Raw genomic sequence first — 20,252 nt, 5'->3', positions numbered from 1 at the left:
GTCAAGCCAAAGAGATTTGCATTTTTCCTAAAATTCTCGCTTTTGTACAGTGCGTTTGAGTGTGACTTTCCCTTTTTGTATATTCAATCCTAGCCACAAAGACATGAAGAAGACTCTTATTCTTCCCATGTGCTCATGTGCTGTTTTTTGTCCTCAGTATCGGAGGATCCCTCCCCATCGTGTTTGCCTATTTCTCTGAATTCCTGTCTCGTGAGAAGAGGGGGGAACACCTGAGCTGGCTTTGCATGTTCTGGATGATTGGTGGCATTTTTGCTTCAGCAATGGCTTGGAGCATCATCCCACATTACGGTAATTGGTTTGTGCTTTTGACAATACCACATTCCTGCATCACTACACTACCTCAAAATCCTGCACAGGTGTCGTTAGTCCTTACATATCTAAGCATAAAAAACCTTATAATAACAGATACCTGAAGTGCACATAAAAGGTCTGATAAATTGACTGCATGATAGACTGACTGATACTAAGGCTGTAAGTAGGACTGATGAGGGCTGCTTTGCATCAAAAGCTTCAATACACCCCTTGAATTACACTGCAGGAGCCTGAGCTTTTAATCTAAATGTCAGTGCATTCAGGGAAAACTGGACTGTGATTATATTGCAAAACTTGATCCGGTTGTCAAAAATAAGTAACACTAATCGGAGAATTACTGGGTGCTATGAACGACAGCAGTGAGGACAGCACACGCTCCTTTCCATAGCCAAGTGTCAACACTCTCAGGGCTGTGTGTCTGGCGACACGTCTGCCCAGCATACGGGGGGCTGGAGTCGCACCCGATTTCACCTAATTCAGTTGAGAAGTGGAATGGATTCCCTGCCCAGAGGTAGAACTGGGAGAGAAAAAGTAGGTGGGTGGACTCCGAAACATATTCATGCTCTGAGGAGCAAAAATCTGCATGTCACGTGCTATTCCTTGTAACTCATGTGTATGTCCTAGGAAAACATCAGAAGCAAATATCTACTGGAAAAGATTAATTCCCTCAGTATCCAGTGACACCAGCTGTTTGCAAAATCCTGTTTGAGGAAAGTAGGACAGGCAACAAAGACCATGAAGAAAACTCCTAACATTTACCTATCAATCCGTTTTTACTGTATTTAAAGTACACTCATTATAAACTAATTTCATACTTTTGATATGATGGAGAATGTTGGAACAAACAGGCAAACTTACTGCATAGTTGTGTCAGGTTGAAATAATTCTACTGTCTGCAACTATATTTGCTTTAAAAGCCTTGTGTATTGATATTGCATTTATTTTTCAGGTGACTTTTTGATGTTGCATTTTTATAGTTTTTGATTTCCTATGTTCCGCTGCTATTATGGAATTTCATGAAATGAGTAGAACACCATGACTGGCTCAGATGAGACCTCTGCAAAAGCCATTGCTTGATGATTTCCTTACTATGTGGATTAAAAATATTTATAGAAAAAAAAATTGAATTAAACTTTCCTTCTGAGATTTGAGCCTAGGGAAAGTAAATTGAGCAATGTAAGAATGATGTTGTACTTTCTAGCCCTTAGCAGGGGAATACCTGACCTGGTCAGACATCAGGAAAAAACAGGAAAGGAGGAATCTTAAATGCAAGATTAGAATCTTGATTCTTCAAAGTTTGAATTTCAGGTCAGGTTTTGTAGGTCTGGAAAAAAAATAAACTTACTTTCCTAGCTCGCTTACATAAAATGTGAAATACATGTTTGTGTATGAGATGGCAAGAAGCCGTCTCTAACGTGCCTTTCAGATCAGAGAAGACTTAACCTTAGTAAACTTTTTGTAACATCACTGAGCAGCAATAAATTATGGACCTGATTCCACTACCCTTTCCCAGTCTTACTTGCCTACAGCTATATGGAGCTATTCTTATCACTATATGATTTCTAAACTCAAAGATAAAAGGTTTTTAAAAGGCAGAGCCTGAGCCAGAATGTTCCATTTTCTGTAACGAACATGAACTCACTTGCTGTTATCTACCGAACATGCTATTGAGCCTCCAAGAGCTGTCATTACTAAGAATAACAAACTTTGAACCTGTCCCCATGTCACACAGAGCTGTAAAGTTCAGAGCTGCTTTAGGAGAGAAAAAAAAAAAAATCAGAATTCCTGGTCAGGATTTTTACTTTTGGCTCTTTCTGTTTGCAGGCTGGGGGTTCAGTATGGGAACCAACTACCACTTCCACAGCTGGAGAGTCTTTGTTCTTGTCTGTGCTCTGCCCTGCATCGCCTCCCTCGTGGCACTGAAATTCATGCCTGAAAGCCCACGTTTTTTGCTGGAGGTAAGACGATTTATCTGAGCGCTGCAGTCTGATATTAGCAGAGGGTAGTTGGTCCCTAATGTGTCACTGTCTGTCTGTCTTTGTCCCATCAAACACACACAGGACAAGCTCAGAGGCAAAACTGCTCTGACATGTCTACACTAGCTCCACAGATTGCTTAAACCCCAAAGACTACAGGGTCAGACAACAATGATTAGTATTTCACTGCCAAATGTGGTACAGAAAAAGGTGGTGAATGCTGGGAATTTTATGAGTCCAACAAAGGCATTTTAAAAACATCTCATGGAGTTTGGGTGTGTAACTACTGAATGCTAGTGGAAGAACAAAGGACAGAGTACATTTTACTGAGTAAAATACACAAACCTCAGAGTTCTTAAGCAAGGATTCATTAATCGCATTTCACAGATGTGACATGTGGCAATAACCCAGCTCAAGTTCACCCTGCAAGTCTTTAGCAGAAGTGGGATTAGAGCCCAGGTCTCCTTGCCCATCTCCTCTTCTTTCATCTGGTTTTAAAGTTCTGTTCCTGACTCCTCTCCTGCTTCAGACTGTTTTAGGGTAACTCCTTTCTTCAGCACAGAGATGCTACACTCTGTAAATACAAACTGTGCTTTCAGCTCTGTGTTTAACGCAACCAGTGCTGTACGTCTGCTTCTCTATTACATTTGACCTCTAGAATTGGTTTGCCTCTATGCTTTGGTAAATTACAGAGCTGGGAACTCCAGTACTTGTTTTCCTTTCCTTTGGTGCTTTCAGATAGGGAAACATGATGAAGCCTGGATGATTCTCAAGCAAGTTCACGACACCAACATGCGGGCCAAGGGCGAGCCAGAGAGGGTGTTTACGGTGAGTTTAACAAAGCCACCAGCACATAAAAAAAACTAATTAAAAAAATTGTACTTTCCTTCTTCGGTGCAGCGCAGCACCAGTTTATTCCTCCTTTAACACTCTTTCAACATGACCTCTCCCAGCAATCAGAAAAAGGACTCTGAGATACGTTTTGTGCATTTAAAGTTAGACACCAGCCTGTTTTTTCAAGAATTAGTCAATCCTGTGAATTGCAGTGAGTACTCTCCATTTCTGGTGTTGCTCTGCAGCCTATAGACCAGCAATTTTCCTATTTCACACACGCTTAATTAGTCTGCTGTAAGAGACTAAAACCAAATAAGAGAGATGTTATTCGTATGGGAGATCTGAGTCACTCCTTTCTCCAGTCTGGCTTCTAATCAAACTCTGATTAAACTTCCCATACCTTCTAATGAGCTTCCTAAACTCCACCTGCCTCATACTCGATCTTTAATCTTTCCAAGAGAAAGTGGGATGAGTGGCTATTACTCATTAGTCTGCTGCTTGTTGTGAAAAAGGTCACAGCAGTGGACTTCATTATTAGTAAAATCAGGTAAAAGGGCTATGCTGGGGTTAGCTACAAATTACTATAATTCAGCTGTAAACTCCCAGTGAGCCGGTCAGGGAATAGCTCTTGATTTATGCTTGTAAAGATGAGAGGGATGGGGAAAAAGAGATACGGTTGTGTGTAAAATGTGTCTTTTTGAACAAGAAGGAGGGCAAGGCTCTATCTTCAGAAGCTTTCTTATGAAACAAGGCCCTTCAGGAGGGATCCTTCAAGAAAATTAAAGTTTAATGTCCGTTTTTGACAATTGTGTGCAGGTTCAGGTAGGAAATTAATGAGCATGTGTTACTTTTAGGCTACCAGCCACTTGACTAATGTGAACCTTGATAGGAAAGGTGAGAGAGACTGTCTCTCTAAATCCCTATTTGGCTTTGCTGGGATGCTGTGCTGGGCCAGGCAGAGAGGAGAAGAGGGCTGAAACTCAAATATATATAGATATATTTCAAAGTGGGGCACTATGAGAGTCTGATCTGAGGGAGAAGAGTGAAGGAGCAGCTGTACAGCACCCATTATTGTCCTGGCTGCTACGGGATGAGCTGATCTCAGTATCACAGCTCAAGGTACTATGCACCAGCTCAATCAAGATTTGCTGACATCCACTGGCACAGGCAGGTGATCAGTGTGGCTGCTGTAGCACAAACTGTCAGATTTTGTGTTTTTCTGATAGGTCAGAAGTTGTTAGTTTGTGGTGAGTCAGCTGTTACCAGGATGAGTTCCCAGATCTGACATTTAAACGGTGCCAGCAAGAGGAACATGGAGACTCCACAGCCGAGCCAAAGCACTCATTCAAATTCAGAAATTTATGCAGGAAATTTTCACCTTCTTATGTTTACAAACAGATCTTGTTTGCTTGAATATGTCTTCCATTTAAAGTTACTGAGTAAATATGTTCTGGGTCTCATTTTTAATGTTTCTTGAGCAGTTCAGTTCAGGTGTTCAGTGTTGAAAATTCAGACTGTTTTGGCAGAGCAAATAGATTCCATGGTGTGGGCTCACTTGATGACAGGATGCATTTTCAGATGCAAAGATTCTTATCTACACGTGTGCTTATTATAGAAATTCTGCCAGTGATACTTAAAAGGTGATGGATCAGAAATACACCTGCCAGTTGTCTCTGAAGAGATCCTGAGGGCACAGCTGGATGCAGATACAAGTGACTGATCATGGAGATACACTTTGCTGTAATTGACTAGTCCTAATTTCTAGTGGGAATCTAAAGGATAGAGAAATAAATTAGCACACAGGCACATCAGCCAATATATTAAAGAGTGAAATCGATGTGATGGACTTAAAATATTGCATGGAAGGAGACAGTCTAAGGATGGAGAGATGGAAGAAAGGAAGGAGGGCAGGCTCCTTTCTATAAGAAAATATCTTATTTTAATTAAATCCATTAGCTCAATTGTTAGTGTCAACATTCAAGGAAAAGATAGTAAGGGATACCAAGTGGAAACATTGGCCAGAAGACAGTGGAATTTAAAATCCACCCAAGATCAGTTCTGGAAACTTCAGTCCAATATTTTTTTCCTTTCTTTCCAGGTTTCCTATATCAAAACTCCAAAGCAAGTAGATGAATTTATTGAAATTCAGAGCTCAACAGGGACCTGGTACCAGCGGTGGCTAGTCAGGATCACAACTACTTTCAAACAGGTAAAGGGAAGGAAAAACATCTCACATGGGCTTTTGAGCCTGGGGGGCCCAGTTCCTCACTGCTTCAGGTCATGGCATCTTGACACCCTGACTCCCACACAAAAAATCTGCTGCTGTTTGCAAAGGGCTGGAATCTGATTGCACTTTCTATGCAGATATGTGCATCTGCAAACTGCCACACTGCCAGCCAGGCCTGGAAATGCCCTTGTGAGCATCACGGTAATCCAGCTGTGCTAATGAGCTTCCAGGACCAGCCACAGCCCCAAGCACTTGACTCTCCTCTGAGCAGATAAATATTGATTCCCTCTCCCCCAAGCCTAAGTGAATTTACCACCCACAGTGGATTCAGAAGAGTATTTGCTCATTCCACCTGCTGAGACTGAGTTTCTAACAATGTTATATAGTCTCTTTGGCTAATTTAACCTTTCACACGTTATGCTGCTTGCCTATGGCCATGCAGATCTTTGTGGAAAATCTTGCTAGAGGCTTCTAGTCTAGGAGGATGAGTGTAAAGGAGAGGCTTTTTTACTTAATAGTAATGCAGGTGCTATACTATTACTACATTTATGTGGCAAGTTGAGAGCATGAGGAGTTATGTCCCCTTGTTTTTCTGGCAGTATTGCCTGTAGCAGGTCAAGAAAAGCAGATCTTGGTCTCCCTCCTGCTCTGCTTGGCTTCATCTCTACCTGAGTTCATCTTCGCCCTCCTGAAGTGCCAGCTGTGTTTAGGTTTTTGCTTTTCGGTGATCTTTGGAACTTGGTTTGAAAGCATCTCTTACATCAGATGTATATTTGAAAAGACAAAATTCTCAGAGGGTCTGAGAACAGGCTCATATCCACATTTACTCATATAGCCTGAGAGAGACACTGCATAGTTCCAGCCCAGTCCTAGTCATGTAATCCAGCTTGTTACAGAGAGTTCAAATCAAGTACCCTGGTACGTAGCTGGATCAATGATCTTTTTGTAAGCCATTTATCTTGGTAAATAAAATTTTGAACAATCACTGAATGCAAGTCACACATCTGACTTTCCCGCAATGAGTTCTTTTTACTTGGCATCAAGTTTATGATGCACTCAGAAATTATTCTATCAAGTGTCTGCTAGTATTTCCTTGCAGCTAACTCCTTCTTGTGGATTTGTAGGTCTGGGACAATGTGCTATATTGTTTAACAGCCCAGTACAGGATGAACACACTGATGCTGGCTGTGGTTTGGTTTACAATGGCCTTAAGGTAAGGTACTTCCTTAACTTTCTCAGGAAATTAGAGGGCCCTCAGAGTTTGGATGAGTTTTTTTACACTTCTAAATTTAAAAATTCCAAAATTAATCCTATTCTAAAAAGTCTGTGTGTACTGAGCCTTGCTCTCCTATGAACTATTGATCAATCCGATTACTTATATGAGAGTACAAGGTGCTTTGAATAAATCAGGGCTTGAAAATTGCTCAGTAGGGCAGTAGTATATTGACTTTCTCATCCCTAGATCTTTTATTTTACCTTGACCACAAAAAACCCCAAAGCAACCACAAAAACATAGCAAAACCAACACAACAACAACAACAAAAGCCAAACAAACAAACAAACAAAACCCCTACCTGATTTTCAGCTGTTCATCAGTCTATATCAAAACTATTCAGGTGAACCTAAATCTAAACTACAGGTAAATTTTGTCTAAATCTCACTATAGTCTCACACTTGCAGAAATCTGCCCTCTGGGGGAATTTCCAAATTTCTTACTGCTCTGCTGTTCTTTTGAGCAGCAAGTATAGTACATTGCTCTATTTCCCAGCCAAGGAGTCAATGTCACTACAACTTCAATGGTTGGTCCTGCTTTAGGTGAATGAAAAGGTATCTTCTGGAGCAGCTGGGTGTTTGGAGTAGGGAGATACTTTGCTGGGTCCTGTGCCAGAGCTGAGCAAGAATTTTTATCAGAAATGTATTTGCATCAGCAATTGAATAAGTTTATAAGTTATGAAGTGGAAAATTTGAAAGGTATTGTGATATTAACAGTGCCAGGATCTTGTATGCCTAATGCATTTCTACCATCCTGCAACAGTTACTATGGCCTTATTGTCTGGTTCCCTGATATGATCCGGTATCTCCAAGACGAGGCGTATGAATCCCGAGTGAAGATCTTTGATGAGGAAGAAGTGTCACACTTCACGTTTAATTTCACCCTGGAAAACCAGATCCATAGAAATGGGGAATACAGAAATGATAAGTAAGTGACCAGTAAAATGGTAAATAAGTGACGAGAATGTGAGTCAATGCAAGCAAACTCAAATACAGTTCTAGAAAGTACCTTTTTTTTTTTTTTTAATTTTCCACCAACTTGAAAATATCTATTCTTCTTTTGTACACTCTGTCTGCATCTCTCAAATTCTGAAGGCAGTTTTCCACAGACTTTTGTTCATCCTCTTTTTCACACACTGCCTCAGCTATTTCCATCCCTATCCCCAGGGGATGCCTGGGAGGAAACCGGTGAGCAGGGCAGTGGTCTGCTACCCATCTGGCTGTGGCTGGATGTGGAGGTGACTTCTCTTTCCTAAGCACACACTGACATCTACTGGCCTTGGGTAGCAGAGACCATCCCTTAATAAATTGCTCTGCGGCTCTTTCCGAAATAAAAAGCTATTTTCTCTTTAAATCCTCGATATGACTTACGCAGGTCTCCATCCTGCAGCCCATTAGTGCCAGCTGTGTCATGGCCAGTTGTACTGGTGTGCTTCTCCCTACAGACTGTGTCACCTTTTCTTTTACGGCTTTGAAATCAGTGAAGTTACTCTGGCAGAACATCATTGCTTTCCTCGTTTCCTTCTCCTCTTTGGGCTCAGCCTGGTGGTTTTTCTTCTGCACTCAGCCTGGACCCCAATCGCACTATGCTCTACAGTAATATAAATCCTAGTGATTTGTAGCAGGCCATTATTACCTTTCGAAATCCCAATAAAACGGGTGGAAAATACTCCCATGTAAATTCTGTGGTCATCCCATTGTCCCAGATAGACTAGACAGGGTATTGCTCTAGTTGCCTTGCACTATGTGGGGAGGCCTCACTGGATGTTCAAAGTTACACAAAATACTAATTATTTAAATCTTCACGGGTAAAACTATATCTCATTCTCCAGACAGGTTGCTCCTTCCTCCTCAGAAACTATTTGTCACGATTTCCTTAGTGTATATCTGATAGGCATTGGTGGGAGACCCTTCCCTGTGGTAAGGAGCTGTGATTGATAGTGCAACCCTCCCCCCATAATTTCTATTTTCCTGCCTATTGAGTAGCCAAACAAAGTTTGGTGAGAAGGAAATGCAGGTCAAATTTAGGCATTGGGTACCTCTATCTTAGGACCAGAGGAGATGCTCAGTCTTCATGAACTTCGTTGAGAACTGAGGATGCTCAGTACGTTGCAGGATGAAGATTTAAAGCTGTGCTGTACGTCACTATTCTCTTGCCATGGTTCTCTCCAATTCAGTAACACAAAACCTGATCAAGCTTCATTCCAGTAATGCCCAGAGCATATCTCAATTTGATTTATAGCTGTATTTTCCCTCTAGCCTTTGGCTGTGAGTTCAAACTCCATTGCCATATGACTCTTTTAAAGATAGATGTTAAGAAAGCAAACTGCAGGAGAGGGCTTCTAACAGCCTTTGGGAATAAATACATCACAGGCTATTACTGAGCAAATGCAGAACAACTTAAGTTTTGCTGTAACCTACGAGACCTTCTACACGGAGCAAAAGCCTTGAATAGTCTTCTTGTGGTATTTTAAACATTAATAATATCTGTTAGTAGCTTCAGTTAAGAAGCCCTGCAGTGTTCATTTAATGGTGTAAACAACCATCACGCTACACTGTGTTGTAAGTGCTCAGTTCAATTAAGTTTCTGGGTATATGTTAGAAGGCTTTTTATTCAGTGACAGTTGTGACCTCCTTAACTAGAGCAATAATGCTTGCTCTTAATAGCTCCTTACATCTTCAAAACATGCCTGTGCATTAACGAACACATTTTCCCAGTCTCCCTGCAAAATTTCACAGGTAAATCAATATTGTGTCATCCTTCAGACAAGCAGGTCAGACATGTCAAGCTTCCCATCAGAGGAGAAATCAATCACCTGACACAGCTGATTATTTTTAGTGTAATCTGTTTTCATTGCACGCTAGACAACAGTCCTCGAACAGAGATGGTTACAAGCAGAACTCAGATAATCTCCCCACTCTCTCTAGAAACTCTACTGCATTTTTTCTTAAAATAATCACTTTGAGTTTAAACAGCTGCCAGAAGCCTTTCACCAAATGGCTCAATGGGCTCATGATAATGTCTGTTTGTATTTATGCTGGAGGAAGGGACAGAATAAGGAAGACAGCAAGATCAGCTCATAAAGAAAATGCCATGCACTCAGTGAAATTATGTCTTCTTCACATGGACCAAAAGGGAGATTTGTGTTCACTCAGCCTTAGAAGCTTGTTTTCTTAAGGTGTCTATTTTGAGGAGCAGAAGAATTGCCAGAAACCCTAAACCTCTTCAAACCCTTCTCTCCTACTAAAATACAAAATACATAAGCATGGAGTTGAAAGGTCAGTTATGCATTCAAGCAACACCTTTTCTGTAAATGGCCCTACTAATTGCCATTAGTGCTCTCTATCTTGAAACAGCTGTTGCATGTTATATAGTGTAGAAAATACCTTTAAAGCACAGAGTGAAGTTCTGTTTCCTGCCCCACAGATTTATTGGCATGAAATTCAAGGAAGTGAGATTTGAAGATTCATTGTTTGAGGAATGCTACTTTGAAGATGTGACATCCAGCGAGACCTTCTTCGAAAACTGCACCATCATCTCTACTGTCTTTTATAACACTGGTAATGGGATTCCTGCTGTAGTCTAATTTCTAATTACGAACTATTTTGTCAGATTCTAGGAGAAAGGATCATAGAGATATGTGTGTTTGTGTGTGGTTAACCATGCTGATTAATGAGGTAGAGGATGGAAAAAAGAGGGTGATGCATTTGGAAGGAGGCTTCAGGTTGCTCCATCAGTGTTTTTAACCCCATGGCTTCTGGTGTTGTTGGTTGCTGCATGGGAAACACAAAATTCTACACTCGGACCTTGGCAGATTAAAATAATGGCAAAGAGCCTAGCAGTTTAATACCTCAATTCAACGAATTTGGCTTAAAATAGAATTTTAACCAACCTTTGGTTGATGATGATAGGCAATAAAATATTCATTAATTTATCCTGAAAAAGCTTTTCATTTCTACTCCAACAGAGAGCAAACCATAATGCCATGAAAGCAATAGCCTGCATTGCCTTGTCCTTGCAGCATGAGAATACTGGTCCAGGTGATTCCACAAATATAAGGAGTGCATGGGCTTACACCCACTAGGTGCCAAGCTAGAGTTTGCCACTAAACTAAAACCTCCCTGGCTATTTCCATTCAGTGAGGAGCACCTCTCGGGTCTTGGGTTTGATTTTGATTCCTGTTGCTGTTGTATGAAGGGAGATCAGCCAAGCAGGATCAAGATTTTGCCTCTTTATCTTGCAGATCTCTATGAACACAAGTTCATCAACTGCAGACTGATAAACAGCACGTTTATGAAGGAGAAGGAAGGCTGTCACCTGGACTTCGAGGAGGACAACGATTTCCTGATCTACCTGGTCAGCTTCCTGGGCAGCCTGTCTGTGCTGCCGGGCAACATCATCTCTGCGTTACTCATGGACAAAATAGGGAGGATAAAGATGATTGGTGAGTGGGGATGACGGGTGCGTGATGAAGGTCGTGGGTGGGAACACGACTCTGCAAAGAGCCAAGGTCAGTGAGAAGGTCTCACTTCATCTACACACACCAACGCAAGCCGAGATGGCACAGGTGGGGATGAGTCATTCCTGTATCAAATGGAGCAGAAGGGTGAAAGGACTCAATGGTGAGGCAAGTGATCTACTCCGTGGCAGTGGGCAAGTTACCTGCCCCCACCTCCCCACCCAGCTTTTCTGTGACATCCTGCTTTTCTTTTTTTCCTTTTATTTTGATTTTTATGTCAAAGCCTGTATGATTATCCAGCTCTCAGCACAACAGGGTTGGAGCTGAAACAGGACCTCTTGGTGCCATTGAGTTGACGCTGATGTCCCTAGGACTCTAAATAAATAAACAGTTTGCTTGTAGCAATGAATATTCACAAAGATTATTTGATGTGGCTGCTTGACAGCCCAGGAGTTCCCTCTGTTGGTTTTCTGATTTTGTAATGATTTTATAAACAGCTTCTGAGAGCATATGGTAGATTAACTGACCATGTCACAGCCAAGGAAGATGCCACCTTTAGCATTATGGGAATAAGTTATCACCTTATCAGCTTTATTATTACTTTGCGAATTTCTGGTGTTGCTTCCTCCAGGGTTCAGACCTTGCTCTCCAGGTGCTGTGGGAATGATGCCTTGAGGGACACCCAAGTGAGTTTAATAAAGTCAGGGATGTGGCTCAGGGGTAAGAGGAGGCTCATGCTCTTGAGCTCACCTCTCTGTTTCTTCTGAGAACAGAGGGAAGTTTAGATGCTTAGCTTAACCATCAGCCAGGTTAAGGTCAGCAAGATGACCCCACCAGTGTGTCAGGAACATATGCTATTCATGTTCAAGTTCATGTAGTGAACTTGGAAAAAAACCTCCTACAATCCATAGGGTCTGTGGGATGTAAGTTAAATAAAACTGAAGGAGAATCAGAATTTCCACTCTGCAAACATGTCAGCACTTCTACTTTTTCATCTGGAATTGAGATGACAGCTGGAATCCTAAATGCTTATTTCTTCTGCAGAATGAAAAGTACGGGACAAAAATTAGTAATGACACGCTGAAACGTTTCACTATGGAATTTTCAATTGAAACAGCCTTCTGGCATCTCACCCGTATCACTCTGTTGAACATATTATTTCTGGTCAGCCTAACATGAAAACTGAACTTTGCTTTTGGGTTCTGTGCCTCGCTGGGACTTCAGTTCATTTTTATCATGTTCTGCTAAACCCTCTCCTGTGCCAAACAGCAGATCTCCTGGTGCACACACAGTGACCCTAACGCTGCTCTGTGCCTCTGCAGCAGAGGGAATATCCCTGTGACACAGTGGGGTATGGGGTTTGGCCAAGTACCATGGAAGAGAAGTGGATATGGAAGCTTTTCGTGGGTAGGGCACTGCAGTAGCAAAATGCAACATAATGTCCAAAATGAAGCATTTTAGTTCCAGTTCACCATCCAAATTATTTTGGTCAGTGTCAAATCAATTCAAGAAACCCCGAACAAAGAGAAAAAACCACTTTACTGGAGAACAACAGAACTTTCACAGTATCACAGTATGAAAGTGAAAGATACTTTTATTTTGCGAAAACTGCATCTTTCAGGTGAAAATTCCCAGTGGGGTAGAAGGCAGTGATGTAGCTATTAATTTTTCTAATCTGAACTGTGCCTAACTGAGCATGAACCGCTCTCACTTTCTCCCTTGGTGGTGTTCATAAAATTATGGCTCCTGTGCAAATGTGCCATGAAATCCAATGATGTTCTTGTAATTAAAATAGACCTCAAGTACTTAATACAATTGACTGTAAATTATCCTAATTGAGACCAGAAATGTCAAGTGATTCCAATATGATATGAAATGCACCAGCTCTTCACTCAAAACTCGAATTGCAAAACCTTCACAATGATTCTTCCTCCTCATTGACTTTCATGTTTACTTGCCTCTGCTCTTCCTGGGTCCATCTGGATGTCTGAGATGCTGGAAACCTGCCTGGAAAAGCCTGTGTTCAGAGTCTCCATAGAGCAGAACTATCAGCAAGATCAGATGGTCATTGAGAACATTTTCAGGCTGGTTTCCAGCACCAGAGAGTGACAGATAATCAGCATCAACGTATTTCTGGATCCTTGCAGATTTAATTCTTTTTGGGGTGAAATGCCATCACTTGAAAACCATCTTTATCAACAAATGTGTTTGCTCAACTGTGGACAGGGGGAACAGGTGCCAACGCTTTTCCTTTGGTTTGCTCCCCGTAGGTGGCTCAATGTTGATCTCGGCAGTGTGCTGCTTCTTTCTCTTTTTCGGGAACAGCGAGTCGGCTATGATCGGCTGGCAGTGCCTCTTCTGCGGGGCCAGCATCGCTGCCTGGAATGCCCTGGATGTGATCACCGTGGAGCTCTACCCCACCGACAAAAGGTGCTCAGAATATTTCTCCTTTTATTCTCCACCCTCTGACTTTGTCCTCTCAGTTCCTGGTGGAAAAAAGTCACTCTAGATACATGTAGATGGGGAAGATTTGTTTGTTTGTTTGTTTGTTTTTTAATTATTTTTACCAGTCCTTAAGAGTTGAGTAGTCCTGTGGCTATACAGGATCAGTGCAGATATTTGCAAGCGTAATTCTACATGCACAGTGGTTTGTACACAGGGAGCTGCGTGGGTGTTTGGAAATCAGAGGCAAATAAAATATGTATTCTGTCATTTCTATGGCTGTGCACGGAGGTCTGGCCCTTCAGACTGTATCCCCCAGCCTCTTGTCATAACTCATCACTATGACAGCCTTCCCCTCCACAACCTGAAGACAAACATGTGCACAGAGGGTTTGGGAGATGGGGCAGCACAGGAAACTTTGCGAGAATGTACTATAGATAAAATCTTTCCTTGCAACATCATTATAAGCATTTGTTGCCTTTTCCTGGCCATTGAGGGAAACCAAAAGGGAAGGAGGACTGTGCTTTGAAGGCAGCATGCTTTTAGCTGCTGGGTGAAGCAGGATTTGGAGGAGTGCTCTGGTTGTTTCACTGGTGACAATCCACTCCAGCCAGTGCTTGAAAGGGCTTTGGCAAGTTCTAGAGCAGGTGGTGTCCTGCTGCCTTTGGGGAGGACCAAGGCTCTCACAGTGGGCTGCTCTAGGGGTTGGGAGAAGCTGAGATGAAAAGGAGAAATGAGTATACACAGACATTCTGCTCATTAACCCAGACATGCAAAACAGTGACATCTCTTTATCAATTGATTTATTCTGCCTCACTTGCTAGAAGCATAGCCTGGGCAACATAAGAACATTCACAAAATTACCCATCCAGATCTTCTGTAGTTATGCCAAGAACCTCCCTCCTAACCATTGCTTTCTGCTTTTTTTTTCCCCTTAGGGCAACAGCCTTTGGCATCCTCAATGGGCTTTGCAAGTTTGGTGCCATCCTGGGGAACTCAATCTTTGCCTCCTTTGTAGGGATAACCAAGGTGGTTCCCATCCTTCTGGCTTCCTCTGCTCTGGTTGGAGGTGGTTTGCTCGCTTTGCGCCTGCCAGAGACTCGAGATCAGGTCCTGATGTGAGCAACCGAGGCTGGGGGGCACCAGGGGGGCAGACATAGAAGAGGAACAAAAAAGAGCCATGTTCAGAAAAATCAAAACGTCCATTTCTGTACTGTTCTGTCGATACCTCAAAGAGAGAGGGCAGAGGGAAAAAAGAACCCAAAGGGATAAAATGAAACCTCTAGTTTCTGACCCTTTTACAGCCGCGACTGGTGCATGCAGCTGCTACACACCCCTTGCAGAACTTGGGTCTAACCTTGCCTACACTGGGACTCTGCCCTTCCCCTCTCCATCCCAGTGTAACGACACAGAATGCAAACGGTGGCTTCGTGCATGTGTGCTCCTGCTTGGGTGTGAGCGTGTTCGACGGGAGGACAGATCCTGACCCCCTCCTGCCTTTGCTGAGCTGTGAGATGCTGCCCGCCTTGCCCAGCACTCCTTGGCCATTCATATCAGCTGTGCTCAGATCCGAGGGCATCCGAAGGGGAGGCAGGTAACCAACGTACTGTAGGTGAGCTCCAGAAATGGGGACAAGAGCTACAAATGTGACTAGTGACCCTGGCTGTCTTGATTTTGGGGTTACCACCTGAGCCATCTTGAAGAGCGAGTGAGTCCTGATTTCTGGAGGATTAGAGGGTGGGTGCTCAGCCCTCTCAAAAGAATCAGGGTTTCAAAGCCCTTTACTGTTTTCACTTGGGCATAGAGAATCATTAGGCACCTTCTTGGTCTGGGAGAGAAATATACACAGAATTATATATATATGTATTTATACATTCTTGCAAATGTACATGCACACATTGAAGTGATCAGCTATTAAAATTTATAATTTTTAATTTCTGCACCCTTGAGAAAATGTGAAGAGAGACACTAAGAACTAATCCCACTAATTCAATATTATCTGGAGTCATGACACTTCATTCTTTATATCCAGACATGAAATATTTAAATGTATTGATGGCCAGGGATAAATATTTCTATGATGATTAAGAATTTTTTCCTACAGCATTCACAGAGGAGAAATTGATATGATGTTGAAGAGTTCTACAAACCAAATGTGTACATATAATCCAATGTAAATAGTGGATTTTTTGTCTAATACCTAGAGTATGGTAACTGTGAATTTACCAGCATTTTAGCCATATTATTTAAAAAATATGATGCTTGATTTTCTTATATACTTGGGTCTCACTGAAATACTGTAAGCACAGTTACTTAAAGCCATTTAACTTGTTACACAGGGAATGCACGCAGCAAGCTTTCACTGTACAGAATATTAAATTCTTCATTAATTGGCACAGTTCAGTTTGATGTCCTGTAAAGACCATTTTTGAAATTCATATGCCCTTTTTATCATACCACTGAAGTCCTGTTGCACCTAGAAGCAAAGTGAGTTGTGTATTTTTGGGTATATTTTCTTGGGATCAAGAAAGAAATACATACCGTTAAGTAACACACCAATGCTCACAATTTGCTAGATAGCACTAATTAGATCCTTTCAACAAACTCAACAATAGACCAGAATTGATCAGAAACTGCCACATAATGCAGGGAATTTTTCTCACCAGGATATTTTGTGACATAAAATATTCTTTTGTACTTTTGCTAATGATTTTCTTATTTACCTTTCTTACCTTTCTTTGGATCCCTTTTTTATTTTATTTATTTTTACTGTGGGAGTCAGTGCCAGTGTTGCTGCAGAAGCAGCTGAAGGACACAGAGCGTGGCTGGATCACAAGAAGCAAATCTTTGCAATGAGGCAAAACCCTCTAATGAGCACCACTTTTATCATTGTGGCAATCAGGGATAAACACTTATTGAGCAACTAGGCTACAATGGGCTATTTGGGATTTTTGAGCTTTATTCTGAGGTTTGTGAAATTGATAAAATCACAAGCTGCTGTAATAAGGGAGCTTATTATGCCTCATTTCTTCATTTTATGGGTAGCTTAGGGCCTTTTTTGATTTGTCTTCAAAACAGCAAGGTTACTTCTCTAAGGTAGGAGTGAATGTAATTATGTCCTTTGGCAGCAGTTCACAGTTTCTGTTGAGAATCACAGCCCAGAATGTGTTCTTTTCTTTTTTTCTTTTTATTTTTTTTTTCCTCTAAGTCTGGACTTTTTGCATGGTGAGAAACAGCTAAATATGTGTTTCAACAAAAAAGATCACCATGGTTTTTATATTTTGTCCATTTTGGGGGGGCTTTGCATGCCAATCAGCACATTACAATTGGGGGGAAGAAATTTGGTTTCATTTTCTGGACTATTCTGTTGTGCTGCTTTGCGGAGCCAGAACTTACCTCTGTTTATTTTACCTCTCATCCAATGGTCTGACAGTAAAACTGACTATTTGTGTTCTCCATTGATATCGTACAGTGACTCTAATGGCACCATTTATTTTGCAAAACTTCCCTGTTAATTTTCAGAGAATGAAGAGATTGAGATCTTGAGGAGATAGAAACGGTGAGGTAATATTTGGAAATATTATCCGATCTTAGAAACCTTTCTTCTTTACAGAATGGCCCTTTCACAGGCTGCTAGACATTACCTTTGAGAGACTAGATGGGAGAAGGTAAAGAGCAATAGGATCTTGTTTTCAGTGTCACCCAGGCTACCCACATAACCGTAGAAACTCCTTGCACCCCTATAATCCATGGGTCAGTCACTTGAGGGCCAGGGGACAATGCACGTGCATTGGGACAAGGCTTCCACCCACGACTTGACAAGGGAGTTCATGGCCTAATAAGAATGGGCAAACTCGCACTGCCGCTGACACACCAGAGCCTGGGAAAAGACCACAATAAACAGAGAGAGAAGAAAGGAAAAGCTAAGGAGAAATCATATCACCTAGTTTTTGACACCCGTGAGTTAGATGTCTGGATCTGAACTCCTCACCCTGGGTTCCCATTATTCTCAGTTGAAAGGCACAGGCAATATAGGTGACCATGCTCTGGCGCCATGATGAGAAGACTGCTTGCCCCGGATAGCCCTGCTCCTCTCCTTCCATAACAGAGAAATCCAGGGCAATGGCTCCAGGTCAGGCATTTGCCTTTGTGACACCTGGGCTGACGTCTTCCATCCAACTTCAGTGTGGACAAGGCTTAGTCACTCTTCCTGATGTGTTCATTTATTGTCCTTGTCATGGTGTAAAAGCCATGTAGGCTTCACACTGCTGCTCTCCAGAGCGAAATGGTAGGTGGGTGCAGTCCTCTCAGCACTGGCTGTGTTTTGATTTGGGTCTCAGTTTCAAGCTGTGGGCCACCTGCTAGGCTGAGCCTGAGCCAGCCGGGGCACTGTGCAGGGGGAGATTTCTCATCGGGTACCTCCTCTGATGGCTCATCTTGCTTTCTCCTGCAAAATCAGCATTACACCTGCAGTGCAAAGGCCAGCATGTCTCCTCAGTGGTTCCCCCTGCCCACGTTTGCCACAGTGAACAATCTCCTTGTCTTGGAGTTTTGATACACCGGATCATCCGCAGAGAAGAGAACTGCCTACCATGGGTCTATTGATGATCCCTGTACAGCGCTATTTCCTTGGATTAACAAACTTTACAGCAACGGGGGCACAGAAGACCAAGACAGGGGACTTGCCTTAAATCCCAAAGACCTTTTCTAGAGGACAGCTGGACCTCTTCCTGCATACTTGGCACACCAGTCCAGCCGCTTAGCCAGGGAAACAAAACTGGCCTGCGGTGACTTGGTGTCTTTATCTGTACAGTGGTGTAATGGGGGTCATAGGAGGAGTTCATTTCTGAGTTTCTGAGCATGCAGAAACAACCATTTAGAGAAACACAAAGAACTGCTGATACTATTAAAAAAGACCTTTGGTATTGTGATGAGTTCTGCCTCCTTATATTCCCCGTTGACTTAGCTGGTTGTTGTATGCCAGTTCCTTTACCTGAGTTGTGCAGGGCAGCTCCTGCCACCGCCTTTGGCTTCATTGCATCCTACTGGTGGTGGCTGCAGCCTGGGCTGGGTGGGGTGATCCCACTCTGTATGATCCTCATCCCTTTGAAATACTACGTGACTTAAAAGCAGTGGTGTATGGCTCTCTTGAACTAAGAAAAGGGTCACTCTTGGGAAATGTATCTCCAGAGCCAGACGTTCTGCACACTGAGGAGTGATCAGGCAGCCTGATGTCCTTTGGTGATACTGGAGAGGTGCACTAAGGGACATTCCCTGAGCGTGGAAGCAGTCCAGCCCCTAAACTTGGTTTACACAGGGGCACAGAAAGAGGCTGCATGGAGCTGAGCTTTCTGCAGACATGCAGGTCTCTTCTAGGTCCTGCTTTGAGACCTCCAACAACAGAGAATACTCTGATGTGGTTAGGGAGGCCTTAGGTCCATTGATGTTCCCTGCTTGTGTCCTTTCTCTTTCCAAAGGACACACAAAACTGGAGAGCATATTTTTAGGTTTATGTAGATTTGAGCCCCATACATTATATTTCCATCAAGTTTCTCCCTCGTTTTTTTACCCTCATATTAGTAAATGCTGCTTTTAGGAAGAACCAAGCCTGGGAACTGTGAAGGAAACAGAATGAAAGAAATTTCTTTGCTGTACGTGATGCTAGTGCTGTATAAGTGTACACACACTGCGAGTTCCACTGTAAATAACACCCTGTGTCGTGCGTTTAATGAAAAGTTTCATTTAGATGTTCTGTCGCCTCTGTGTGTGAAATAGCCAATTCCAGTCCCTTGGTTCCTTTTCTTCACTTGAAACCTTCCTTCTTTTATTTATTTTTTATTTGATCTGTGTCTGGTTGTCACTGGAAATTGCAGCTGTTCCAATGGACTTTGTTTTTGTTCTCTCTGTCACATTAAAAAGCTGGAAGAAAAATAATGACTGTTGTAGTGCTTGTGTTTAATGGGCACTTTGAATCCTTTCACAAGGGCTATTGCGGGTGATTTTGTGACAATGTTGGGACTTCCTCTGATGTTTGCTATGTGTACATCCTTGCTCTCTCTCAAAGAATTCCACCTCAATTAAATCTCCCCCTTTCCACTATTTTATCACACTGTTTACTTCCTAACAAACTACATGAGAAAATCTATATCCTGAAAAGATTTCTGGTGGAGGAAGCATGAAATATTTTAACGTGCCATGCAAAACCAGAAAGCTAAGCTCTGCTTTGTAACAAGATTATGTCGAAATTAGAAGTTTCTTCTTGTAGTTAGGGACATAATTTAACCCTAGCATACACTCGACTGGATGTATTTCTAAGGATGTGTGCACTTTTAAAAATGTGTAGATCTTTGTATAAAGCTAAATATCCACCCCATGCTTTCAGATCAGAGTGATAGAGACCTGCACAACATCAGTTGAGTGGGAAAAGAGCTCATGGTGTATGTAGTGGAGGCTGGTTGGCAAACTGTGGGTTTTACACATGAATTTCAACTTTCTGTATTCCATAAAATGCAGTGATGTTTATTCTCCCAGACCCACCGAAGGTCAGTAGGGTTTTGAGCTTGAGTCAACCCTGGGTGGCTGATAAGTTATTCAGATGCTGAAAAGTTGTCCGGTCAATCAGTGTTTTGTCCTTTCGTCACATACACCAAATAAGCAACATGCTAAAGCTAATATTCCAATGAGAGAAAAAGAGCCAGAAGATCTTGG

At 42.2% G+C, this 20,252-nt stretch overlaps 1 protein-coding gene across 3 annotated transcripts in view; it reads left to right on the top strand.

The window, feature by feature from the left end:
- The window catches only part of SV2B (synaptic vesicle glycoprotein 2B), a 64,410-nt gene extending 44,932 nt beyond the window's left edge, over window positions 1–19,478 (top strand). For all 3 annotated transcript variants that reach the window (XM_065847726.2, XM_071814006.1, XM_065847727.2), the window contains 10 exons: window positions 158–309; window positions 2,158–2,291; window positions 3,048–3,137; window positions 5,242–5,352; window positions 6,495–6,583; window positions 7,406–7,570; window positions 10,070–10,203; window positions 10,887–11,087; window positions 13,373–13,532; window positions 14,483–19,478. In XM_065847726.2, the coding sequence (XP_065703798.1) occupies window positions 158–309; window positions 2,158–2,291; window positions 3,048–3,137; window positions 5,242–5,352; window positions 6,495–6,583; window positions 7,406–7,570; window positions 10,070–10,203; window positions 10,887–11,087; window positions 13,373–13,532; window positions 14,483–14,666 (1,420 nt within the window). In that variant the 3' untranslated portion in view covers window positions 14,667–19,478. The remainder of the gene's footprint in view (window positions 1–157; window positions 310–2,157; window positions 2,292–3,047; window positions 3,138–5,241; window positions 5,353–6,494; window positions 6,584–7,405; window positions 7,571–10,069; window positions 10,204–10,886; window positions 11,088–13,372; window positions 13,533–14,482) is intronic.
- Window positions 19,479–20,252: the final 774 nt, after the last annotated feature.

This window comes from Patagioenas fasciata, chromosome 12 (genome assembly GCF_037038585.1).
Source record: "Patagioenas fasciata isolate bPatFas1 chromosome 12, bPatFas1.hap1, whole genome shotgun sequence".
Classification (NCBI taxonomy): Eukaryota; Metazoa; Chordata; class Aves; order Columbiformes; family Columbidae; genus Patagioenas; species Patagioenas fasciata.
This window is presented reverse-complemented; position numbering and strand designations above follow the sequence as displayed.